Source organism: Callospermophilus lateralis, chromosome 3, assembly GCF_048772815.1.
Source record: "Callospermophilus lateralis isolate mCalLat2 chromosome 3, mCalLat2.hap1, whole genome shotgun sequence".
NCBI lineage: Eukaryota > Metazoa > Chordata > Mammalia > Rodentia > Sciuridae > Callospermophilus > Callospermophilus lateralis.
In genome coordinates, this window is record NC_135307.1 from 157,256,479 (window position 1) to 157,283,441 (window position 26,963).

At 44.0% G+C, this 26,963-nt stretch overlaps 1 protein-coding gene across 1 annotated transcript in view; it reads left to right on the plus strand.

Moving 5' to 3' along the window:
• Positions 1 to 16,674, plus strand: part of Ovol2 (ovo like zinc finger 2) — a 29,487-nt gene extending 12,813 nt beyond the window's left edge. The window contains exons 3-4 of the mRNA XM_076848930.2: positions 2,912 to 3,101; positions 16,358 to 16,674. Coding sequence (XP_076705045.2) covers positions 2,912 to 3,101; positions 16,358 to 16,674 — 507 coding nt within the window. The remainder of the gene's footprint in view (positions 1 to 2,911; positions 3,102 to 16,357) is intronic.
• Positions 16,675 to 26,963: the final 10,289 nt, after the last annotated feature.

Below are 26,963 nucleotides of genomic sequence, written 5' to 3' on the forward strand. Positions count from 1 at the left end.
ACTCCACATCTGGAGTTGGTGCTCGCCCGAGGTGCCTCTGACCTGTCAGATCTCAGTTGCCTGATGACTTCTCTGCTTCCCGCTAGACAGTGGCAATGAGCCATCTTGTTTCAGATCAACCACTGACTCTGAGCACAGGGCTTGTTTCAGACCGACCACTTCAGTGTTAACTGAGAAAAATTAAACTCCAAGCAAATGAAAAAGAAAGAAGGGCCAGGGTGTAGCTCAGTGGTAGAGCACTTGCCTAGCTTGTGTGAGGCCCTGGGTTCAATTCCCATAACCACCAAAAAAAAAAAAAAAAAAAAAAAAAAGGGAGGAGGAGGCAAACTAGAAAACCCTGTTCTGGGGTCTCTTGCCTCCCTCCAGACTTCCTGCATCCTGCCATCTGTTCCCAGCTGCCTGTCAACACTTACTGACTGCACCTGCCCGGGGCTAGCCTTGGGGCGCTGGGAAGGGAGGAGGGAGGTAGGAATGTGAGTGGACACTAGTGACTGTCCTCAAGGCCCTGAGTTGAGGAGACCGTGTGAACTCTAAAGGAACTCATGTGCCTAATGAAACCTCTGGAATGAAGTGGAATGGAGTACAGCCAGCCCTCTCTGTCGGCAGTTTCTACATTTGTGGATTCAACCAACTGCCTATTAAAAAAAAATCTTTGTGTCTGTACTGAATTATGTATAGACTTGTGTGTGTGTGTGTGTGCGCGCGCGCTGTTGGGTTTGAACCCAGGGCTTTGTGCATGTGAAGCAAACACTCTACCAACTGAGCTATATTCCCAGCCCTAGACCTTTTTTTCTTGCCAATGTCACCTAAACAATATGTCTAACAACTATTCATATAGCGTTTACATCATATTAGATATTATAAGTAATTTAGAGATGGTTTAAGTTATATAGGAGGTTGTACATTGGTTATGTGTAAAAACTACACCATTTTGTATAAGGGACCTGAGCATTTACAAATTTTGGTATCTGCAGAGTCCTGGCACCAATCCCCAAAGGATGCCAAAGGAGGACTACTGAACTCAGGGCTAGTATTCTAGTCTAGCCTTGCTTTTTTCTTTTTCTTTTCTAAGTGTTAAGGAGTGAATCCATGGCCTTGCATATGCTAGGCAAACACTCTACAACTGAGCTACCCACTTTTCTTTTTTTTTTTTTTTAAAAGAAAGAGTGAGAGATAGGAGGGAGAGGGAGAGAGAATTTTAATATTTATTTTTTAGTATTTGGCGGACACAACATCTTTGTTTGTACGTGGTGCTGAGGATCGAACCCGGGCCGCACGCATGCCAGGCGAGCATGCTACCGCTTGAGCCACATCCCCAGCCCTGAGCTACCCACTTTTCAAGTGCCATAAATACCATCTACAGGAGCAGCTCTTGGGCACTGGCTAGAAATGCAGTACCTCAGACTCTACTGGATTTCCTGAACCAGAGTCTGCATTTTAACAATCTCCCTGGTATTCCCTCGAATGTGGGTACCCTCAAGTCTGAGAGGTACTAGTTTAAGGGGGATAGTGAAGAACAGTTTGGGCATGGGTAGCCATATTTAGAGAAGGTAGTGTCAGCCAGGGAGCAGTTGAGCTGGGTCTTAGAGGAGGCAATACCTCCTCTAATATGATGAGTGGAAGATATTTGAAGCTAGTGTGGAACCAGGAAAGGACCAGCTCTTCCTGCTAGTGATGATTAAATAAAGATAGGCTTTTCTTTGCAGTGGGATATTTATGTGCCAAAGATCAATCCCAGCCCTCACACGTGCTAAACAAGCACCCTACCACTGAGCTATACCCTTAGTCTATTTCCTGACTTATGAAATGTGGAGCCGAGTCCTTACCAGCTCCATGGTACAGAGAATGGGGAGGGGATGCCCTTAGGGGAACAGAATTTCGGTACAGCAATGAATCCATTTTCTAAAGCATCTGATCTGATAACTTTTGAATCTATCAGATATGTATTTTTTTATTATATAGCTAGAGATTCAGTTTCCTTCCTAGAGGCAGCAAATGCAGTTGAAAAACCTCTGCAATTCCAATGGAGGTTGGAATTTGGTGATTTTGACTTTACACATAATGAAGCTGTGAGGTCTTGACTAAATCACTTCCTCAAGTGATCATTTTGTTTGATCTTGATTTTGTAGATTAGAAACTGGACACAGCTCAGCTAAGCAGTATATTCTGGATAGCATTAGCGGGGGTCACTCACTGAGCTGGTGGCAGCCCTGGGTTAAATGAGAAGATCCAAGGAGGCTTTATCCATATCTGGCACTGTGTTATGGCCTCTGGCTCTCCACATGGCTAGCTTGGGCTTCCTCAGAAGATGGTGGCCTTGAACTTCTTAGAAGGCCTCTGGCTTCCCAGAGGGCAGCAGTGGAAGCTGCAAAATCCCTTAAGAACTGGAGCTGACACATTATTACTGCACTCTGTTGGTCCCAGTGGTCATAAGTCCTACCCAGATTCATGTCTTGATGGATGGAGCACACAGAGGTACAAGGAGGAAATAATCGGTTGGGTTATCTACAACAGGAGCCAGATTCCTTTCTTCTGCTTCTCCATCCTTAGCCCTTACTTTCACCTCATGATCCAAAGTGGCTGTTGGGTCTCTAACCAGCTGGAGCCACTCTTTCCCTCTTAAGGAAATTTCTATTTAATTAGCCAGCTGGTCACATGGTCACATCTTGTTGTAAGGCTGTTGTAAGATAGCATGCACAGCTAGAAACCAGAGGTCTCTTCTAAGAGAGAAGGGGAAAATGAGCATCAGAAAGATCTGCCAGTTACTGTTTCTCCTTCTCCAAAACCAAGCTCCCTTGGTTTTGGAGGAGTTGTAGGGGGAAGAAGCCACTACCAGGCAAACCTAGAGACACAGGGAGGCAGGTCCCCCAAGTAATTTCTCTGGACACTCATGACCTCTCTCTGCTCCCAGTACACCACAGGCACGTGCAATGATTCAGTGATTCACAGCTGTGACCTGTGTGGCAAGGGCTTCCGCCTGCAGCGTATGCTCAACCGTCACCTCAAGTGCCACAACCAGGTAAAGAGACACCTGTGCACCTTCTGTGGCAAGGGCTTCAACGACACCTTTGACCTGAAGAGGCATGTCCGCACACACACAGGTAAGGCTGGGGCCGTGAGCTTTGCTATTAAGTCTAGGTTTTTTGGCCAAGAGTTCCTGTTCCTTTCCCCTCTAAGAACCAACTCAGAAGTGTGGAGCAGGGTCCTATTTCTGGAAAGGTCACGTAGACTGAGTATTTGGTGCCAGCCCATCTGGGTTCGTTTCCTGACTCTACTACCTGCCAGCATGCCAAGCAAACTGCCTCCTGTGGCCCGTTTTTGCCCCTATAAAATGGGAATAATGATATAAGTGCTGGTGAGTCTCAAAGCAAAGGATTCTGAGAATTATGATGCATGAAACAAATGCTGGGGGATATTATAATTCAGCCCTGACTGGTCCTGACTTCTGGAATGTGATTCTGTGGTCTTACTATAAGTACTTTATTCCTCTTTCTTGAGAAGTAAGCCTGCCTTGGTATTTAGCTTTGTGTTCCTCCTAAGAGATCAAAAGAAGAAAATGCTCAGCTCACTTAGAATTGACCTGAGCCTCCTATGTGAGCTTGGTCGATAAGCATCTTCCGTTTGGGCCTCCTGTTTCCTGACTTTTTTTCCCCCCTCTTCAGAGCTGGGGATGGAACCCAGTGCCTCACCCATGTGAGGCAAGTGCTCTACCACTGAGCTACACCCCCAGTCTATTTCCTGACTTATGAAATGTGGAGCCGAGTCCTTACCAGCTCCATGTTATAGAGAATGGGGAGGGGATGCCCTTTGGCCTCACTCCTAGCCCTTCTGATGGGTCATACGCCTCATTAGTTTTATCTTAGGGACATCTGGCCTCTAGGCTTCTCCACTAGGTGTGGCCCATAGTCCACACCTTTGCCCAGTGATCCCTTGAGGAGAATTTTAAGGATGCCATTTCCTTGGTAAAAAAATTTCCAACTTCTGGCAGAACGAAATCCAGACTCCTCATTTCTTGTTGGATGAGCTTCCTTCACAATCTGGGTCCCTGTTGTCACATCCCTGTTCTATTCCAGCCTAACCCTCCCCTCATCTATCCCATCTCATCTCAACCCCTTCAGCCCCATCTAGGTTGCCACTCACCCTTCTAACAACCTCATAGAATTTACTCTGTGTGGTGACCCTGATCACTCAAGTCCTTTCTGAATTTAGAGTTTTCCCTGGCATTTTGGTTAAGTTAGGAGAAACCCCACTCTTCCCTCCAGGTGGAGTCCCCAGCTCCTCACTCACTCCTACTGCTGTTCTTAAGCCCTCTGTATTCCATTTTTCTTTCATAGTTTTTATCATATGTTATTGTTCTTAGGGTACTGGACATGAGCTGCCTCCCTGGCAGGGGAAGAGTGTTTCCCAATTTAGTGAACTGGCATATGAAAAGATACCCTTTTAATTTTTTCACTTAAAATATTTTTCTTTCTTTTTCTTTTGTTACTGGGATTGAACCCAGGGGCACTTCACCATTAAACTATATCCCTAGCCCTTTTTTTTTTATTTTGTTATTTTGAGAGAGGGTCTCACTAGGTTATTGAGGGTCTTGTTAAGTTTCAGAGACTGGCCTCAAACTTGTGATCCTCTTGCCTCAGTTTTCTGAGTGCTGAGATTATAGGCATGAGTCCCTGTGCCCAGCTATAATATTTTTCTAAAGTGAACTTTTCGTTGAAAAATGTAACATATATCTAGAAAAGTACACAAATCACAAGTGTCTAGATTAATGAATTTAGGAGTTTTTATAAAGTGAATATGCTCATGCACCTGGCATCCAAGATAGGAATCCGAATATTTCCTGCCTCCTCCAAGTCACTACCTCTTTGCCTCCAAGGGCAGTCACTATCATAACTTCTAACAGCGTAATTGACTTGCCTATTTTGGAACTTAATATAATGGACTCCAATAGTGTATATTTTAAAACAAATTTTTTAAAAATTTGTTTTTAATTGTAGTTGGACACATCACCTTTATTTTATTTATTTATTTTTACGTAGTGGTGAGGATTGATCCCAGGGCCTCACATGTGCTAGGCAAGCGCTCTACCGCTGAGCCACAACCCCAGCCCCATAGTGTATACTCTTTGAGGTTGTTTGGCTATAGTCTTCTTTTTTAAATCTCTAAGATATCATCTTTTTCTTCTTCTTCTTCCTCCTCCTCCTCCTTCTCTTCCTCCTCCTTCTATGTCTTCTCCTCTTCCTCATCCTCCTTCTTTTTTATCCTAGTGAATCAGTAAAGTCTAACTTCTGAAAGGCCTGGCTAGTCATTAGGGGGACAAAGTGCTTATGGAGTGGTGAGGGTCCTATAAGTGAAGATCTGGCAGAATAGTGTAGGATCCTGGAGAGGGCAAAGGGTCATAGAGTAGCTGAAAATCTGGGCCTGGGGGCAGCTGGCCCCAGGGGCAGGAGGAAATCAGGAACTACTTATTAGGTCAATTGTCATTTCTGCTAGGAAAGTTTCTTAGCTTCTTCATCCCTATCTGAGGATACCCCTGAGGACCTGTCCTGTTTATTCTGCTCCTCACCTGGTAGATTCTAAAGTCACTCCCCTACCCATACTCTCTAGGACAAAGTGAAGGGGGCTCAGGCAACATGGAGGGCTACTGGTACCTTCACTTGTGATGAACATTGAAAAAATAAAATAAAAAAAGTTGGGGATGTAGCTCAGTGGTAGAGCACTTACTTAACACATGTGAGGCCCTGGGATCAATCTCCAGTACTATGATTAAAACAAAAACCAAGAGCTGGGTGCTGTAGTACAGGCTTGTAATCCCAGCAGTTCAGGTGGCTGAGGCAGGAGGATTGCAAGTTCAAGCCCAGACTCAGCAGTGAAGCCTTAAGCAACTTATTGAGACCCCGTCTCTAAGTAAAATATAATGAAGGGCTGAGGATGTGGCTCGGTGGTTAAGCGCCCCTGAGTTCAATCTCTGGTACCAAAAAATAAAATAATAACAAAAACTCGTGTCTATGTTAGCTGACCATGAGCATGTCTACATCACGTATCCTTTCATTTTAGCTCTTCTTTTCTTTTTCTTATATTTTGCATTTTGGTACTGGAGATTGAAGATACATCTATAATCACCAGCAACTCATGAGGCTGAGGAAGGAGGATTGCAAGGTTAAGGCCACCTCGGCAACTTAGTGAGACCTTTTCCCAAAATGAAAAAGGCTAGGGATGTAGGTCAGTAGTAAAGCTAGTGGTTTCAATCCCCAGTATCCCCCCCAAAAAAGCAATTGCTTAGTAGATTTTAATTATTATTAGTAGTAAAAGTTTCAGCAATTGACAGGATTCCTGAGAACCCAAGATGTGGCAGGCCCTCTGTGCACACTCAGCTCTATAATCAGGAGGGCTCAGCCAACAGTGAGAAATACCCCAGACATCCTCCTGAGCACAAGTGAAGTATCAGAGGTGCCAGTGAGAAGAAAAAGTGGCCACATGTCACTGAAGCATCCTGGCAGGTGCATTTTTCCTGATGTCATACCAGGAAGGCTTCTCAGAGGAGGTGGCCTTTAGGCTGATCTTGAAGGATAGTGAGATTTCCGTTATGTATGGAAGGAACGGGAAGGCATTGCAAATAGGAAGTGCCCTTGGTTTGAATTACCCCAGAAGAGTACCCCAAGGATTTGGGTGTGCAGTTTATTTAAAGGTAATCCCAGGATGCATGGTGAGGGGGTGGGAAGGGGAGATAGGGAGGAGAAGACAGCTAATATGAGTGCATTAATAATGAGCAGGTTACCACTGAGAGCAACTGGGGAACAGTCCCTCTAGGGACCCTTTGAGGAACCACATACAATGCACCCCAGGTGCTGGGTGCTGTGGTACTTGCCTGTATTCCCAGGGACTCCAGAGACTGAGGCAGGAGGATTGCAAATCTGAGTCCAGCCTGGGCAATTTAGGGAGACCCTGTCTCAAAATAAAGGTCTAGGGATGAGAATGTGCCGCAGGTCACTCCAGGGGTAGGGAAGCTGGGATATTGTTCTGTCTACCCCCATTCCACCTTGTTTGGGGATCCATCCTGGGACCTTCAATGCCCCGGCAGTATTCCCGCCCCTAGCCCTTTGCAAGCCTGTCATGTTTCCTGGGGAACTAGCTGCAGGTAGAAAGGTGCTGGAACCATCTGAGGTGCCCTGGTGGTCTGCTGAGTTAACCTGAATAGGGTGTTGACAGTGTCTTCATCAGGGAGGCAGAAGAATTAGCAGGTGAGGTGGTGGCTCATTGGTGACTGGGAGACTCCTTCAGATGGCAGCAAGCTACACATGATCACTGTCCTGCATGCCAGGTCTTCAACGTTGATCCCATTATCTCAAACAACTCCAAGGAGCCATTACTATTTTTTATTAGCCCCATTTTACAGATGAGGAAACCAGGCTTGGAGAGCTCACATGATCCATATGTGGCAGAGTTGGGAACCAAGACAGTCTGGTCCTGAAGTTGAAGGTCATTTATCTTCTACAGTATCCCTGTCTCCCTCTTTGTATTCCAGGGCCTTCTGGTATTCTTCTTGAGGCAGGAATCTTACCAGCCTGCCCCATTCAGTTTCTAGAAGCTTTATTAATTCTGGAGGAAGGTGAGATAAAGGGAAATTCAGACCTGGCATGAACTGGGCACTCCAGGATAGGAGTTAGTAGGTTCTAGAGAAGTCTGTGAGTGTATGTGTTCAGTATGCCAAGATGTCCTCTGTCCACGAAAGGGACAGAGCAGGAAAAGGGGAGGCCTGTAATGCCCAGGCTCCCAGCTTCTGCTCCTCAAAGGTGAAACTTCTAGTGATTTCGAGTAGTGCTGAAAATCACGTAAGTTGGTGCATAAATACACTTTCCAGCAAATGCTTTTGTAAAGGTCTTCTTCATCCAGTTTGTCCATTGGGGAAAGGCCTAGGCAATGTCTAGCCATGGAGAATGTGGAGCTGTGTTAGCCAGGACAGCAGCCACTGTCTGCATTGTCTGCTGAGACCCTGCAATGGGGCTGAGCTGCATTGAGACGTGGTTTAAGCATAAAACAAACACTGGATTTTGAAGACTTGCTGCAAAAAAAAAAAAGGTGTGTAGGGGATAAAATCTCAAATTTTGTTTTAAAGGCTTTGTGGTGATATTTTTTAATACATTTTTACAAAATATTTTTTTAGTTGTAGACAGACACAATACCTTTGTTTTATTTATTTATTTTTGTTGGTGCAGAGGATTGAGCCCAGTGCCTCACACACACTAGGCAAACACTCTACTGAACTACAATCCCAGCCCTTTTAATACATTTTTTAAGTTGTAGATGGACACAATATGTTTATTTTATTTATTTATTTTATGTGGTGCTGGGGATTAAACCCAGTGCCTCACTGGTGCGAGGCAAATACTCCACCACTGAGCCACAACCCCATCCCCAAATCTCAATTTTTAATGTGGCTTTCACATTGGAATGATAATATTTTGGATATATTGGATTAAAATATATTGTTAAACTGGGTGAGATGGCCAATGCCTGTTATCCTACTGACTTGAGAGGCTGAGGCAGGAGGATGGCAAGTTTGAGGCCAGCCTTAGCAGTTTAGTGAGACCCTATCTCAAAATTAAAAACAAAACAAAACAAACAAACAAAACCACCACCAATAAAAACAAAATATATCATTAAAACTAATTTCAGCTATTTCTTTCTATTGGTTTTGATGAGGCTGCTGGAAAATTTTAAATTACAAAGTGGCCTTCATTTTAATTTCTATGGGAAAGCACTAAGATAATTGGAATCCATAGACAATCATTTAAAAAATGTTAATTTTCACTCTTAAAGTGGTCAACCCAATAGCATTATGGAAACGACTTGGACCTGTTCTCCTGGCCACCACCCCTTTTTGTACTAGGAATTGAACCCAGGGGTGCTTTACCACTGAGCTACATCCTCAGTCTTTTAAACTTTTTTTTATTTTGAGACAGGATCTTGCTAAATTACTTAGGGTTAGGATCTTGCTGAGTTGCTCAGACTGGCCTCCAATTTGTGATCCTTAGAACAGGGCAACTAAGGCAAGACTCAAAACACAGGGAACTTCTTGGAAAAGATCCAGGGAAACCAGAGCTTGAAAACATCTTATATTAATATTCAAACAGATGAAAGAAAAGATTAGGTCTCCTTTTTGGAATATGACTTCATCAAGAAAAGAGTGAATGGGGGTGGGGTGGAGAATGAGTGTGATCAGGGGGGGTGGGGTGTGAGTTAAATGACATCTGATTGAAGATGGGAGAAGAGAAACCAATTGCTACAGAAAAAACTGTGGTAACATTTTGTTAAAATATATCAGCAAATGAATGGCTGTTTTTAATCCAAATTGTCATAAGTCTTGCTCCTGGATGCAGCTTCTTATCAAATGAATTATGAAGAAAAAGCTCTTGGAAGGAACTTGTCAGGGACTGAGGGAAGTGAATTGGGTTGGAGAAAGGGGCTGGGAAGAGGTGTGGTCAGAGTCTAGTCTCATCCCAGGGGGTGCTCTGGAGTGAGTGATACCCTGGAATTGTTCTGACTACAGGAAACCTTTCTGTGCCCTTTTCAGTCAGATATGGCAGATGGTCAAATCTCCCTGAGCTTCTGGGAGGTCAGTTCCCTTGGAGAATTGATTAGCCAAGAGCAATTAGCTGCCAAACACACCGCAGCTGATGATGTGCACTGGCCCAGAAAGAGGGTCTGGAGAGGGAACCAGCATCACCTACAACACACATCATAGGGGAAAAAATGCTCTGTTCCAGAGGAGTGGACAGGATTGCTGAGGCCAGAAACTATGGCTGTTGACCCACCCCAAGTCAAAATAGAGAAAGGGCATATAAACATCAAAGAAATGATTGTGTATGCGGTTCACAGCCTGTGAAAATCATCATGGATTTTTTTTAAATAGAATATTCTTTGGATTTATTTGTTTTAGGTTGAACCACCTGGGATACTTCCTAAGAAGGGCTCTCTGTTGATGTAATTGATTTGCTTTTGGTAGAGGGGAGATCTGTATTTTAGAGAAAAAAATAAGAACTGAACACTAGCATATGCTGGACTTTGCCTTTTGTGTCCACATTCTTGCTACTCAAAGTGTAGAACCTGGGAACATGTTGGAAGTGCAGACTCACCCTGAGTGCCTCAGTGTATCAGCTTCCCCAGTGTATCAGCTTTTTTATGCTAGGCAAGGTGGTTCATGCCCATCAATGAGGAGGTTGGGGCATGAGGATTGAAAGTTCAAGGCCAGTCTTGGCAACCTCGCAAGTCGCAGTCTTAAAATAAGAAGTGCCGGGCGAACTGGGATTGTGGCTTAGTGGTAGAGCACTCGCCTAGCATGGATGAGGCACTGGGTTCAATCCTCAGCATCACATAAAGATAAATTAATAAAGGTGTTGTGTCCATCTACAACTAAAAAATATTAAAAAAAAAAAAAAAAAAAAAAAAAGTGGGGCTGGGGATGTGGCTCAAGCGGTAGCGCGCTCGCCTGGCATGCATGCGGCCCGGGTTCGATCCTCAGCACCACATACAAACAAAGATGTTGTGTCTGCCGAAAACTAAAAAACAAATATTAAAAAAAAAAAAAAAAAAAAGTGCTGGGGATGTAGAGCACTTACTTAGCACTTTCATGAGGCCTTGGGTTCAGGTCCTAGTACTGCAAAACAAACAAATAAATAAATAAAGCTGTAGAGAAGAAAGTCATCGTCCACAATAGAAAGTGGGATTCCTGGCTCAGTCTTGGTGGGGAGATGGGGCCCAGGGAGATAATAAATTCACATTGGTTAATATACTCACAACTCAAGCTAGAATAAAGGAGGCCATTTAAAGCACATGCCATTTCGGTGGAAGCTTGTGAATTCCATAGAGAGAAGCTGAAGAATTCCCATTTGAGGTCAGCGGGTGGGGAAGGGGGCCTTGGCCAAAGCTGCAGTGTGGCTCCACCCCAGGAGACAGGACAGGAGCCCTCTTGCCTTATCTTCCATCAGGGGCTACATTGAAAGGGATGAGAAGGCAAACAAATCCCATCTTGATTAAAGAAGAGAAAACAATGGTGTCTTTGTTGGGAGCTGATGGGAAGGATTGACTGGATTGGGAAAAATGCAGATTGGGAGAAGTTTGGAGCAGGGCAACCAGGGGAAAAAGAATCAAGTATACTCTGTAGCCAGCAAGAGGGCTATCTTGTGGAAGTTAGCAAACTGTCTCTCCCTGCTGTTTTACTTTTTTTTATTTGAACTTATATTTTTAGCTAAAATAAATAAATAAATAAATATTCATATGAGGAAAATTAAGAGGAAAAAAAAGAGTAAACCTCTTTCTACTGGCCCAAGCCCATTTGCACTCATGAAAGCACGTGGTCATTTAATTATTTTCCAGAAGTTTTTAAATGCATATTGCCTTTTTATGTTATATATATGTATGAAAATATATAGAGATAGATATGAGCTTCCCTTATATCTGCATAGTAAGCACATCTTACTCTTTTTCTTAGTTGTTGAAGTTTTTTTTTTTTTTTTGGTCTGGAGATTGAACCCAGGTGCACTAAGTTGCTGAGGCTGGCTTTGATCCTCCTGCCTTAGCCTCCTAAGTTACTGGAATTACAGTGTGAGCCACCACACTCTTTGGAGCATTTCTTAATATGAAATCATAGCAAAATTTCCAACATGGAGACACAGTCCTTTTCTAGTTCCCCAGTGGACACTTGTTTCCATGTTCAGGTTCGTTTTTAATTTCTGGCAATAATGCCATGAGTGAATGAATATTCTCATATATCCTTTGTCTACTTGTGCAAGTCTTTCTATAGTATAATTTCCCTCAAGTGGAACTGCTGGGCCAAAGGGTAAGGATATTATGATTTTTTTTTTTTTTTTAATAGGCTTTACCAAATTTCCTTCCCAGAAAATTGCCCTCAGTGTCTGCTCCCACGAGGAGGCCTATAAAAACTTCTTGTTGAAGTTCATGTTTGGATCAAGTTCAAAAAGGGACACATGAGCTGTAGCAAGGAACGCAAGCAGAGAATTCTAGTAGCAGAGAATTTTCTTGAGGATCTGTGCTGTGAAGCTTAATTTGATGTTAGGAATAAAAAACTTGAAAAGGAAGCCACTCCCACACACACATACTTTTTTATGTAGTGCTGGGTATTGAACCCAGGGCAACTCTACCACTGAGCTGCATCCCTAGCCCTTCTTATTTTGAGACAGGTTCCTGCAAAGTTGCTGAGGCTGACCTCGAACTGGTGAGCCTCCTGCCTTAGCTTCCTGAGTCACTGGTATTAACAGGCATGCACTACCACTCCTGACCTGAGAAACCCTGTTGTTTTTTTTTTAATATTTTGTGTGGTGCTGGAGATCGAACCCAGTGCCTCATGCATGCTAGGCAGGTGCTCTACCACTGAGCCACAACCCCAGCCTGAGAAACTCTGTTTTCATAATGAAAAAGAATATTTTGGGAGGAGGTAGGTAATACAGGCCTGTGGTACAGCATTCCCAAGGGCAGAAAGTAAGAGAAATCTTTCCACCAGCCATCTAGTGACCATGTTTAAAATTATTTTTAAAAATTTAAAAATTATTTTGAAAATATTCTAAAAACAGACATTTTTGTTGTGAAACAAATGATACATACAAAAGTGCCCATGGATAGAAAAGTTGACAGTGTAAAAAGAAATATGTATATAGGCACCGGACAGCTTGTGGATGGGGCGTGTTTGCATTATGTCAAGAGGGATTGTGAGCACTGACCTTGTATCTTGTTGAGTCCTTAGTTTTGCCGGGTGCTTTGCGTGTGATGTCGCAGTTAACCCTCAGAGCAGCCATCCATGGGAGTGTGAGTGTTATCCCCACTTTACAGGCCAGGCAACTGAGCCTTGGAGGGGTTAAGCAGTCTCACCATGGACCCAGTTAATGAGTGGCAGATGTGTGAAGCCTGGCTTTTCATTGGCCTTGGACTTTGGTACTCACGTAGGTGTCAGTAGGTTAATGATATCTGGCATGGATGATGCATTTCAGTTCCTAGTTCCGCACTTTAGAAGTGGAGAAGATTGGCCTTTGCTCCACAGCACTAAGATTGGTGAAGATTCAGTGATGGGGGCAGGGCTCAGCCTCAGTCCCCCTTGTCCAGGGCTCCTGTCTGTCCACCACCTTCATCCCCTGAATGCACGGCGTGGGGAGAGCTTGTTCCCAGGCCCAGAGACAGATACCAGGGAGCTTTGGTGTTGACCAGTGTCTGTCTGTCTAGGGGTGGGAGTGGGGGGGCGTCAGGTTTACAAGTCAGAAACACCCTAACTAGAGCTTCCAGAGCTCATGTTTGTGTCTATGAGTCACCCAACTTCCAAACCAGGCTCAAATCCCACCCCCACCCCCAGTGGAGATGCAACAGTCATCTCCATTCTCCATGGTCCATGTGGTGCCAGACTTTGAATTCTATCCTTTGCTATTTGGCCTTTCTGGGTACTCTGCAAATAGAAGACAGAGAAGATGTATTGAATGAAGAGGAAAAGGAGACATGGCCCTAAGCACACTGGGCTTAGGTGGGGGTACCACTGCCTTCTCCCAGAGACAGATCACCCGTGGGGTAGGAACTTCCATGAGTACCATGGGAAACATCCATTTCTGGGCATCTAGAAGTTTCTTTTTTTTTTCCAGTGTAAGCAGCAAAGAGGTGTTTATTGCGAACTAGCTTGGTCCTCCGCGCACACATACAGCAACTGGTGACGCTGAGAGGCCCCAAACCCAGGGTTTGCAGCATTTTTATACATTCTTTGGAGAGGGCAGGGACTTCACATACATCATAGCCTCTTTTAGCAAATCATCACACACCGTGGGAAATAGAAATTTCTTGATCCATGTTGAAGCCTGATGTCAGTGTGTTTTCTTCTGTTTTTAGTCTGGACATTTTAAAACAGCAGCAGATCATTTCCCATAACTACAGAAAAAGGCAACTGGTCTCTAGGTAAATTTGTTTTGATGACCTGTAGATTTGAAATTAGGTTTGCAGTTTGACCAGCCAGGGATGGTGGGAGCCAGCTCCCAGCCTGCCATACCAGCCCCAAAGACCCATTAATACACAAAGTTTGCATCACAATGCAAAAATGAAAGATAAAGTAGGTGTATTCCTTAGGAGACACATCAATAGCCCTTACTTTGTAAAAACTTTGTCCCAAAGATGTGACCTCTCTTTTCCAAGGTTAGTAGGGTTCATTCATTTATTCATTTAAACACTATTCACTGAGCCAGGTGTGGTGGCACATGCCTGTAATCCCAGCAGCTCAGGAGGCTGAGGCAGGAGGATCGTGAGTTCAAAGCCAGCCTCAGCAACTTAGCAAGGAGGTGAGCAACTCAGCGAGACCCTCTCTCTAAATAAAATACAAAAAAGGTCTGGGGATGTGGCTCAGTGGTTATACGCCCCTGAGTTCAATCTCCAGTACCAAAATAAAAGTAAAAACTAATTTACTGAGTACCCATTATGTGCTAAGCACTGAAGATTATAAAGGGAGCTTCTTTGGCAGCTTTCTAGAATGTGTAGAATATAATAAAGGCCTGCATTTTACCTGATTAGCTGGAATAACATCTTACCAGGACATTGCTCCAACACATTTTTCTTGTGTGGGTGTTGTAGGAAATTGTGCTTCTGGATGTAGACTGGAAGAAATATGGAAACGATTTGATTTTTTTTGAAGTAGTGGGATGGAGTGGAGGAGAAATCCTTTTTTTTTTTTTTTTCCATTTTGAACTTGTCATCTGTGTAGTTAAACAAAAATAATAATAATGAACAGAAGTGGCTAAGTGGCTGTTTTTTTGTTTGTTTTTGTTTTTTTGTACCCAGAATTTAACTTGAGGTGCTTAACCACTGAGCCATACCCCCATTTTTGTATTTTATTTAGAGACAGTGTCTTGCCGAGTTGCTTAGGACCTCACTAAGTTGCTGAGGCTGCCTTTGAACTGACAGTTCTCCTGCCTCAGCCTCCTGAGCTGCTGGGATTACAGGTGTGCAACACTGCACCCGCTCTTGATCCTTTATGGTACTAGGAATGGAACCCAGGGGCACCCTGCCATTGAGCTACATCCCTATCCCTTTTTATTTTTTTATTTTGAGACAGGGTCTAAGTTGCCCAGGCTGACCTTAAACTTGGGCTCCTCCTTTCTTAGCCTCCTAAATTGTTGGGAATATGAGCATGTGCCACTGTGGTAGGCAACTGCTTTTATTTAAATGTAAAAACTAAAATACAGTTTCCTAGCCCCCACACCTAGTTCCTAGGGTCAAGGCAAGCCCAGAAATCTGTATGGGATTCCTCCAGGTGGCAGCCCTCCTGTCTCCTAGGCTCCAAGATGGTTCAAGGGCCATGGCGGCAGCTCCTTCCTGCTTCGTGTAGCCCTAGTACCATATTCACCTCTCCAGGCTATCATGCTTCCCATCCCTCTTATAGCCACGATCATTCCCTCTAGAGCCTAAATTGGATCTTACTCTGATTTGGGTATTTTTTTTTTAATGGACGTTCTGAGGACCAAACCCAGGGTCTTGTGCATACCAGGCAGGTGTGCCATGACTGAGCCATACCCCTGGCCTGCTATGGTTATCACTTAATTTCATTTATGTGGTTGCAATGTTTGAACAGTATGGGTGTGTGCACTACACTGCCTACTACATTGCCCAGCAGAATTGGACCCTGGCTGCCCACTGCAGAGACTGGCTTGGTAATTCACCCTGTCCTGGCTCCTTCCCTTCCCTGTTTCACTTCTTCAATACCCAATTGGTGCTTCCCAGGATGGCCTCTCAAACTAGTTGAACTGAAATCTTTGATTCAGTGTGTGTTTCCAAGAAAACCCAAACTACATAAAAGAAAACCAAAGCTGGGTATGGTGGCAATTTGGGAGGCTGAGACAGGAGGATTGCAATATGAGGTCTGCCTGGGTAACTTAGCAGGCCCTTAGAACTAGAAGTGAGACCCTGTCTCAAAATAAAAATAAAAAAGGCTGGGGTTGTAGCTCAGTGGTAAAGCACCCCTGGGTTAAATCTCCAGTGCTCCCCGCCCTTACCCCACCTACCCCCCAAAAAAAGCAAAGAAAGAAAAGAAAAAACAAAGTTGACTTTGCCCACAGTAAAATGAAAACATTAAGGCATACATGTGGGAAAAACAAGAATCCCTCCCCGGAGGAAGGTGTCAGTTTTGCTCTGTTGCCATTTTTGTGTCAGGTTTGCTTGTGTGGATGCTATGATCTTTTGCAGATGGTTTTGTGTTTCGCTTTAACCATTTTTCTCATGTTGCCATAAATCTTGGTCTTGGTGATTTCTAGTGGCTTCATAATTGAGAGGCTCTGGATTGGCTGTGACCTGACAATGATGTATCTGTCCCTCCTCTTTGCAGGCATCCGCCCCTACAAATGTGACATCTGCAACAAAGCCTTCACCCAGCGCTGCTCCCTGGAGTCCCACCTGAAGAAAATCCACGGGGTACAGCAGCAATATGCCTACAAGCAACGTCGGGACAAACTCTACGTCTGTGAGGATTGTGGCTACACAGGCCCCACGCAGGAGGACCTGTACCTCCACGTGAACAGTGCCCACCCGGGCAGCACGTTTCTCAAAAAGACATCCAAAAAGTTGGCAGCCCTTTTGCAGAGCAAGCTGATGTCCCCACACCAGGAAAATACCCTCCTGAGTGAGGAAGAGGAGAAGAAATGAGGAGGATGAGGAAGGGAAAGAGAAATGCTAGTGCCGCCATGTTTATTGGGACTTTTGGTTTGGAGGCTGTCATACCCTCCCTTCATCCAACTGGCTTTTTTTTTTTTTTTTTAGTACTGGGGATTTAACCCAGCTGCTCTTTATCACTGAGCTACACCCTCATCCCTTTTTATTTTATTATAAGATTGTGATGCAGCCAAGTTGCCCAGGTTGGACTTGAACTTGGGATCCTCCTGCCTCAGACTCCTGAGTCTCTGGGATAATAGGCGAGTACCACAGTGCTCGACTTCCACTGGCACTTTTTAATTGCAAGTGTTGAGTTCACCTCTCTGTCTTTTCCAGACATCAACAGTAGGATCTGTTCCAAGGTTGTCAATTATCATGGGGCATCAGGCCCTGTCCCTTGTGTCCAGTTGAACAGTCACATTCATCAGAGTCACAGCTGAAATCACCGTGTAGAACTTTTTTTTTTTTTTAATTTCACACATGGAGGGAGGGGTGTTCCTTGAGAGACCATCATTTTATGGTGCCTTGAAATGCTACTTAAGCAAGGAAAATGAATTTTATTATTCTGAAAGAGTTTACAGAAATTATTTTAATAAATGAAACATTCATGTGGAAGTTCTCTTTCCAAACAAAATAGAGTGTTGACATACAATTCTGTGTTTAGGGTTTATTGTGTAACGTTGGACTCCAGGTTATTTTGTGGGGAGGTTGATGGTCTCGTAGGTTTGAGGAAGCAAATTTTCATTTATTTATTTAGTTTTTGCACTGGGAATTAAGCCTAGGGCTGCTTTACCACCGAGCTACATCTCTAGTCCTTTTTTTTTTTTTTTTAAATCAGGAATTGAACCTAGGGGCACTTAACCACTGAGCCAGATCCCCAGCCCTTTTTAATTTTTTTATTTTGATACAGTGTTTCACTAAGTTGCCAAAGCTGGCTTTGAACTTTCAATTCTCTTGTTTCAGCCTCTGAGCACTTGGATTCCAGGAATGCACCACAGCACCCAGCTTCTCAGTTTTTTTCTTGACTTTATTTTATTCTGGGACAAGGACTCACTAAGTTGCTTAAGGTCTCACTAAATTGCTGAGGCTGGCCTTGAACTTTTGAAGCCTCCTGCCTTGACCTCCCAAGTCCCTGGGATTATAATAGTGTACCACTGCACCTGGCAAGGAAGCCAGTTTTGATGTTTGGGAAGAACAAATGGTTGGTCGAAAGCATTGAGCAACAAGTTGGTGGGCAGACATACCTGGAATGGGAATACCAGGGAACTCATCCACTCTGGTCTTTGTTGATGGCCTGGGGGGCACCTGCAGAGGCCTTTGGCTTTTGGGGACAGGGAGTTGCTGGGTGGAGGCTCTGCTTCCTCCCTTGAGTCTGGCACTGGGTAAAGTATGTGGCAAACCCTGGAGCATGAGCAACCCGCTTGCACACAAGAGTGTACCTGCCTGGTGCAGTCTCCTTTGCTATCTCGTCTGCTCACTTTGGATGCCCATTCCCTGAGGCAGGGGAGGTTAACAGTTAAGTCAAGATGAGAATTGAGATGAGAGAGATAGGGCAAAAGTTGAGATTAGAGAGATAGGGCAAAATGGAGGCAGCTGGCCAGGGGGATGACAAAGTAGTTCTCAAGGTGCTTCCATGACAGAGCAGCAGGAAGGGTTCAGAACCCTCTCCCAGGAAGCCCCATGGTTGGGAGAGGCTTTTACTCAGACGTGTGAGCTGCTGCCTGAATTGAGTAGGAATTGCTGATCAGCTGTTCTCTCTCTGCCTACCCGGGTTCCCTGGGCACTGCCAGGGCCTGTCCTTGGTTTATGGAAATGTTGGGATGGTGAGGCTGTTTTCTTATTTCTTCCCTCCCCATTCCCATCCTTCCCACTCTCTACCCTCTTCCTTTCTCTTCTCTCCTTTCTCCTTTCATTTCTCTCCTGTACTCCAAGCCAGGCGTTATGCCAAGACCTGGGCATTTTAAGTGTTTCGCGTTATCATTTCTCTTCCAAATCTCTGCATTTCTTTCAGAAGGAAGGAAGCAAAACCCTTTTGTGAAACACCTGTGATGTGCCAGGTGGTGAGCTGGGCAACCTTCCCTGCACAGATGTCTTCTGGAACATCTGCAGGGCATCCCCAGGGGTCAGCAATCTTGTCCCCACCAGCAGAGGAGGCCACTGCAGAGACCTTCAGGTCTACTTCAAACCACTCTATTTTCTCCCTCCCTCAAGGAGGGAGAAAAAAGGCTTCAGATTCAAATGGGAGCACACGGAGGTGGTTCCTGACTTTGGGGAACCTCGTCCCTTTCAGCTCCCCTGACTGGTGAGGACTGGTGAGGCTTAACCAGCCTGCAGGATCTTTTCTGCCTTACCAGAAGCCCCAGGTACGTGAGTTGAGTTGTGGCACAACACAGTCTGACTGACCACATTCACCCATTAGCAGTGTTGACCTGGGGACTGCAAATGGCACAGAGTGCAGCACGCCAGGAACATGAAGGGCTTGGTCCTAATTCCAGAGGACAAGTTGCTGACCTTGTATCTTCTAGCTTTTGCCACAGAGAGAGGTTAGAAGGCAGTTTATTTGCTTTTTTTTTTTTTTTTTTCTTTTGCCTTAGTTATCTGGGTAATGCAGATGACAAAACAAGCCTTCCTAGCAAGGAATATCTGTGGCAGGCTCAGACAAATGGCCTGTGGCCTGTTTCACCCAGGAAATATGTCCATCAACAACAAAAAGTTTTTAAAAATGGCTTCAGCAAAGAAGGGAATGTATTAGTTGAAAACTCTAGGGTTATTCTAGTTTCAGGGGTGCCCACAACTAGTACTTAAATGACAGCTTCATCTCTCATCTTTTCCTCCGTCTCTGAGCTCGGTTTTACCCATGGTGGTTTCTTTCTCAGGCTCTCAAGTGAAGCCCAGATGGCTGTCCACAGTTCTGCATTTGTATCCCACAGTGCAATAACCCGGAGGAGGGTTTCTTTTTTAGCCTAAGATCTTGGGTTGATTTGGCTCTGGTATCCACCCTGAACCATCACTCCTTTGGGACATGTGCCACCTTCTTGGCCCAGGCCTCAGTCACATGCTCCTGCCTCCCCTGAATCAGGTGCAGTAAGCAGGTCAGCTCCATCCTGGCCTGCAAGTGGTCGGAGGGTGGTTCCCCGGCTGAAAATGAAGAGGCCATGATCTGAAGATGGAATGGATGTTGGGAAGGCGATGGGTACTAGTTAAGATAAGGGACAACTGCTCTCACAAAGATGCCCAGCAAATCCTGTGGCATAAAGGAGAGAGAAGGTTGTTTTTCGCATAACAGTTCTCAGCTGCTTCTCCCCCAGTGCATCACTCAAGAACCCAGATTTCTCCTATCGCTCTGCCATGTCCGAGGATGTTATCAAGATATGCATGGTTGAAGCTGGGTTTCTGTGGGTCTCAATGCACAGTCATCTTGGTTTCGATTCCTCTAGAAGCCAATTTTGAGGCAAGGAGTCAAGTTCCAGTCGATTGCTTAGGAGATGACCCAGGAAGCATCTGTAGGGGCCTGGGCAAGTAGGACAGGAAAGAGAGACAGTAAAAGCAACAGAATTAGAATTCCTACAGTGGGCAACTGGAGCTCACCACTCTGGGAAGCAGTGTAGAACATGTCTGTTTCCTGTGGTTGGGAAGAGGAAAGTCCACTAACTCCCCATCCATCATTGGTGGAGGGACACTGCCATTTGGGGCATTCATTTCTGGGCTCTTCCAACTTGCCTGGTGCATTGGCCATGCATGTTTTATATGCCTGGAAAATCTCTATGCAGAGTTAAATAAAAGCAGCCTTCAGCATATAGACCTGGAAGCTGGCGAACCTGGGCAAAGTGACAGCCGTGTCTGGTATGGGTATGGTAGAGTCACACCTGCTACCTGAAGGTGCTAGCCTGGATGAGGCACATGACCTTTCCACTCACATGAGAAGGATCCATGGGGAGGATTTTGCCACATTAACTAGATGGAAAAACTCAGTCTCTTCAGTCACACTTTTGTGTGTCAAAATAGGGGGATGGATTATTACGGCGGATGACTCACTGTCTCTCTCACGGCAGGCAAAACCAATGGATGTTCACTCTCAACTTTTCGACCCCCTCCTCATCCTAACCCTACTGTGCTGTCCTGTCCTGCTTAGCCAGTTGCCAGGAAATCCAGCTAATGAGGCCAGGCTCATGATTTAGGGCATTGGTTCAATGGCTGGTGGTCCTGGAACCTCGAGTCTGTAGGTGGCGGGGATGGAGACTCATGAGTTGTTGACTTGTATTGTTTGCCCAGTATAACCTATGTTGGTGGCATTAGGTCAGTACAGAAGGCCAATGTTCTTGCTAGGCAGAAAAGTGCATACTGAGCATTCATTTTGGAAAAAAGGATCTATTATCTTTCAGTGTGATTTACTTCATGGGTGTCTTAGGTTGGGTCCCATAAGCAGAACCAAAGACAGGGATTCAGAGGTGAGTAATTTATTGCAGGCAGCTCTCATAAGAAACCAATAAGGAAGTCAGCGGAGCATGATCCAACAGGAAGAAACGAGGCAACAATATGGGTTCACTAAAATCTAGTTGCAGCCTGATTTCATACGTACTGAGGAGTGTGAATGGCACCATAGAAGTTCCACCTTGAGCAAGGAGCCAGTTATCACATGTGACTTGTACTCTAATGTGTATATGTGTGGAGGGGGAGTACATAACCTCTGAGCATTTTCAGTTAGCAGCAACTAAGCTCTTTAGTAACCAATGTTCAAAGCACCTAGGGGCTGATTCACTTGGAGATCTCCAAAGTGGGGGAGAGAAAAGACAGAATGGATTCTTAGAAGTAAAAAAGGATCTGATGACTTCTCCCTGGAATATTGGCATTTTGATGAAGAGTCTGCTTTTGGAGCTAAAGGAGTGAATCAGTTATTGCAAAATTAGGTAATGTTTTGGGGAAAAAATTTAAAAATATTTCTATAATAATGTATGCAAGAAAAAAGTCATCTCCCTCATCTGCCAAATCTGTCCTCTCTGATCATAGTTAGCCACTGTCATTTGTTTCTAGTGTAACTTCCCCGAGTTTCTTTACCCATATGTAAGGTAATATGAATGTGTATGTTTGCTTTCTACTATTTTTGTAAAGTTGTAATTGACAGATCTTTTGTGTTTTTCTTTGTTTTCCCATTTATTATTATTATTATTTCTATTTGTTCTAATTAGTTATACATGACAGTAGATGTGTTTTTCTTTTAATAGTACATCCAGCAGTTCTTTCCAGAATAGTTCCAAAAAGTGTTCTTCTTGTTCTTTACAGCTATCTAGGATTGCGTTGTATGGATGCACCATAATTTAGGTTATTGGTTTTCTCTTGATGGACATTTGTGGGGCTTCCAAAGGTTTGCTACTATAGACAATGCTGCAGTGAGTAACTTTACACATATGTCACGTCACATATGTGCAAATATATCTGCGGGATAAATTCCCAGAAATGCAATTGGCAGTGCTAACAATTTCACATCAGTAAGGGCCATTTGTAGTTCCCTTCCCCATTTGTTTTCCCCACTGGATTTGGTAGTCTTTTTGTCTACCTAACTTGGGTGTTTTTTTTTTTTTTTAATTTTGTACTGGAGATTGAACCAGGGGCACTCAATCACTGAGCCACATCCCCAGCCCTTTTTATTTATTTTTTTATTTTGAGACAGGATCTCACCAAGTTGCGAGGGCCTCGCTAAGTTACCGAGGCTGGCTTTGAACTTATGATCCCCCTGCCTCTGTCTCTCAAATTGCTGGGATTACAGGGCTGCACCACAGAACCCTGATCCTTTTTTCTTTTTCTTTTTGCTGTGCGGGGGGGCGGGGGGGGGATGGTGGACTAGGCAAAGGTTTTACTCCTGAGCTACATCCCTAACCCCTCTGCCTAACTTCTACAAGTTGTGTATGTGTGTGTGTGTGTGTGTGTGTTTTAACTATCAGAAAGTCTGGTCTTTTGTGATGTAAGTTGCTGACTTTTATACTGTTGGTAGATAGGACTCCTTTAGAAGGAGAAAGTGCCAATTTGCAATGTGTGAGAGTCCCCGTGTCCTCACCATTAGACCAATGTTGTGTTGCTCCAGGTTTGAATTTTTGCCAATCTGATAGGGAAGAAATAGTTTTTCAGTGTCGTTTTATTTTACATTTGTCTTATTATGTGTGAGAGAAAGAGGTTGAAGGTCTTTTCATATGATTAAGGCCACTTGTGATTCCATTTGCTGTTAACTGCCTAAATGTCTATTTTCCCACCAGGTTTCTGCCTAATTTCTTGGTCTTTTTTCTTGCCTAATTTCTCAAAGTTTTTTTTTTAATTTATTTGCTTGTTTTAATGTATCAGGCAGTTTAGCCCTTTGGATGGTTTTTCTTTCAGATTGTCATTTAGCTTTTGATTTTGCTTATGCTAAAGTATTGTTTTGTTTTGTCTTTTTTTTCTTTCACCAAGCAGAAGTCTTTTGATTTTTATGTAGTTTGAATTGACCCATCTTTTTCTTTTATGGCTGATGGAAATTGAGTTGTAGTTAGAAAAGACTACCCACTCTAAGGTTATATCGGAATTCTGCCATGCTTTTTTTCTAGGACTTTAATGGCTTCATTTTATCACGTAGAAATCTTTGATCTGTTTGGACTATTTCCTGGTGTATAGTGGGAGGTATGGATCCAACTTTATCATTTTCCAGATGGCTGACAAGAGATATTTTTTAACAGGGAGCTGGTCCAAAACACACCAGAGAACACTTTCTTCAGGAAAAGGTCACGTGCCTCAGCAGAAGGTGTTGCGAATTATAGTAAGGAGCAGTTTTCTTTAATTAGCAAAGATTCATTTGTTCAACAAATATTTCTCAAGTGTCCACTGTGTGCCAGATAGTTTTCTAGATACTGAAGCTAGAGAAAATAGACCATAGTCCCTGCCCTTAAGGAGCTCACGTTCTCTTGGGGGAAGACAGACAATAAATAAGCAAGTAAATACATTTATACCATGTTAGGAATTATAGGGAAGAAAGACGTTCCAGTCACCTTGGCTGTGTAACTGATTGTGCCAAAACTTACTGGTTCTGTGGATCAGGGATTTGGACAAGGCACAGCACAGGAGCATAGGAGATAGGATAGCCGATGACTTTTCTCTACCCTTTGAGATCTGGGGCCTTAGCTGGAAGACCTGAAGGCTGGGGCCTGGAATTGTCTGAAGGCTCAGTCCTCACGTACCTTGTGATTAATGTTTGCTATTGGTTGGGAGCCTTGATTCCTTTCCACATGAATGTCCCTTATGGTCTGTGTGGCCCAATTTGGGCTCCAGTGACATGGTAGATTCATATAGGTAATCTCAAAAGAGTCAGGTGGATGGTGCATTATAGATTGAGACCCAGTTAACCAGTTGTGAAATGTTGCTGCTGCCACAATTTGTCAGAAGCATGTTACAAAGGCTGGCCCATATTCCAGAGGAGGAAAATAAGACTCCCTTTTGATGGGAGGAATGGTTCTTGAAGAGCTAATGGGACCATATGTATTGCTGTGGCCCTTTTAGAAAATACAATTTGCTACTGAAGCAAAGAAGTCTGGAATGAGAAAGAAGTGATGATGGTGGGATCTGGTGGCATTGTATGCAGGGGGGCAAGGGATGTGTGACCCAACAGAAGTGGAGGAGGAAGCTTCCTATCTGGGGAAGGATTCCAGACAGAAGGAACAGCAAAGTCATGGGCCAAGAGGCAGTGGGAGTATATTCGACTTATGTGAAGAGCAAGAGGATGATGACCATTAGCTTATGTGGAGCAGGAACAGATGGGGGTCAGAGAGATTCAGGCAGCAAATCGCTACTGCAGGCTGGTTGTAAAGACTTTAGCTTGCTTTCTGAGTGAATTGGAAAACTGTTAGTTTTGAATTACTATAACAGAATACCTGAGATAACTAATTTACAAAGAGAAAAGGCCTATTTAGCTCAGAGTTCTGGCAGCTCTAATCCAAGATTGGGCAAATCCATTGCTTTGTGCATCTGGTGGGGATCCTGGAAGAGTATCTGCTCTGGTGGGAAGCACATGGCAGAGCAAACTGCTAATCTCATGACCAGGAAGGAAAAAGAGTCCTATAATCCCCCTCAAGGGCATGCTTGCTCCCAATGACCTAAGGACCTCCCATAAAGCCCCACCTCCTAAAGGTTTATAACATCCCAATAAAGGGCCCAGCCTTTAATGCATGGGCCCTGGAGGACACTCATCCAAACTATAACGGAAACCAAGGAGAACTTTGAGCGGAGGAATAACATGCTCTCATTTATGTTTTAATGGATTTGCTCTGGCTGCTGTGAGAACAGACTTGGGGGTGGGAGGCAAGGGTGGAAGTGGGGAGACCAATTAAGAAGCTGTTGCAAAAATAAAGCAGGACACAATGAATGCTTGGACCAGGATGACAGTGGAGGAGTTGGTGAGAAATGGCCGGATGCTGGATATATTTTTTAAAATAGAACTAACTGGGTTTGCTGATGGACTACATGTGGGTTAATGGCTAGACCATACATCCTTATTTGTCTGGGGCACTTCTGGTTTATGTAATAAAGTATATGGTCATCCTGGTTAGAAGGAAAAGAGAGGATAACAGAATGACTCCAAAAGGTTTTGCCTTGTACAACTTGAAGAATCAAGGCATCATTTGTTGATGGGAAGAATTGTGAGGGGAGTCGGGTCTGGGGAGGGTGTGAATCAGGAGTTCAGGCTTGGATTTTTAAATTGCTAATAAGACATCCAAGTGTCTCAAAGGCACAGGGACACAGTGAGTGGTGGATAGAATTAAAGGAGGAGGGATGAGGAGGCAAAGAAAATTTGTGTTACTGGATCACAGGGAGCAGGAAGCCATAAAGCTTCATGTCCTCAAGTTTTAGTGAGGAAGAATCAACAAGGGAGAGTGTATTAGTTGGCGTTTAGTCACTACAACAAAATATCTGAATGGATTATGTATGAAGAAGAAGAAGTTTATTTTGTTCACAGTTTTGGAGGTTCAAGAGCAGGGCACTGGCATCAGCTCAGATCTTGTGAGACCTCCTATCCCAGCTATGTCATCTCACAGCACAAGACAGTGAGTGTGTGAGTTTGCATCACCAAACAAGAAGTCAGAGAGAGAGAGAGGCCTGGGTCCCATAATCTCTTCTGAGGGGAAAACTCCAATTACCTAAGAACTTCCCATAGGCCCTGCCTTCTAAAGGTTCCTTTTCGGAATCCCACCACACTGGGGCCCAAACCTTCACCTGTAATGGACCCATATCCAAACCATAGCCACAGTAAGATGGAGCTGCTGTAGAAAGGGAGGGGAAGTGGTGGAAGTCAGTGGAGTCACTGTTATGTGGAGGTGTATTTTCTACAACAGGGTAGGTTCGTGATGTTACTTTTTTTTTTGGTTCTGGGGAATCAAACCTGGGGCACTTTACCACTGAGCTACAATTCCAATCCCCCCTCCACTTTTTAAAAATTCTTTTTCAGTTTTTATTTTGAGACAGGTTGCTGAGAGTCTTACTAAGTTACTGAGGTAGGTCTTGAACTTGGATTCTCCTTCCTCAGCCTCCCCAGTTACTGGGATTGCAGGTGTGTACCACCATGCCCAGTTACTATTTGTTTTGAAAGAGAAAATTTCTTAGGCATGTGTACTTCTTATATTAAACAGGAGAGCGAAGATTATCAGTTCTTTTTTCAAATTTAACAAAAATATGTAATCCTTCCAAACAAAAGTATAAAAATACAGTAGGAATGACAGTTTGCTACAAAGTGGTCTCTCCTAACTTATTTCTTTTATGTCTTTTCTACTTTGTGTGTTGCTGGGACTTGAACCCAGGGCCTCATGCTTGCCAAGCAAACACTTCTCCACTGAGCTATATCCCCAGCCTGTTTTCAACCTTTCATACATGTATTTTAAAAAGCTTAGCAATGCTAGAGATGGTGGCACATGCCTTTAATCCCAGAGACTCAGGAGGCTGAGGCAAAAGGATTGCATGTTCAAGGCCAACCCCAGCAAGTTAGCAAGACCCTGTGTCAAGATTTTAAAAATAGGGGCTGAGGTTGTGGCTCAGCGGTAGAACACTCGCCTAGCATGTGTGGGGCTCTGGGTTCGATCCTCAGCACCACATAAAAATAAAATAAAGGTATTATGTCCAACTACAACTAAAACAAAATATTAAAAAATATTTTAAAAATTTAAAAAATAAATTAAAAAAATAAAAAGAGCTGGGGATATAGCTCAGAGGTAAAGCGCCCCTGGGTTCAATCTCCTGTGCCAAACAAACAAACAAACAACATTTAACAATACATA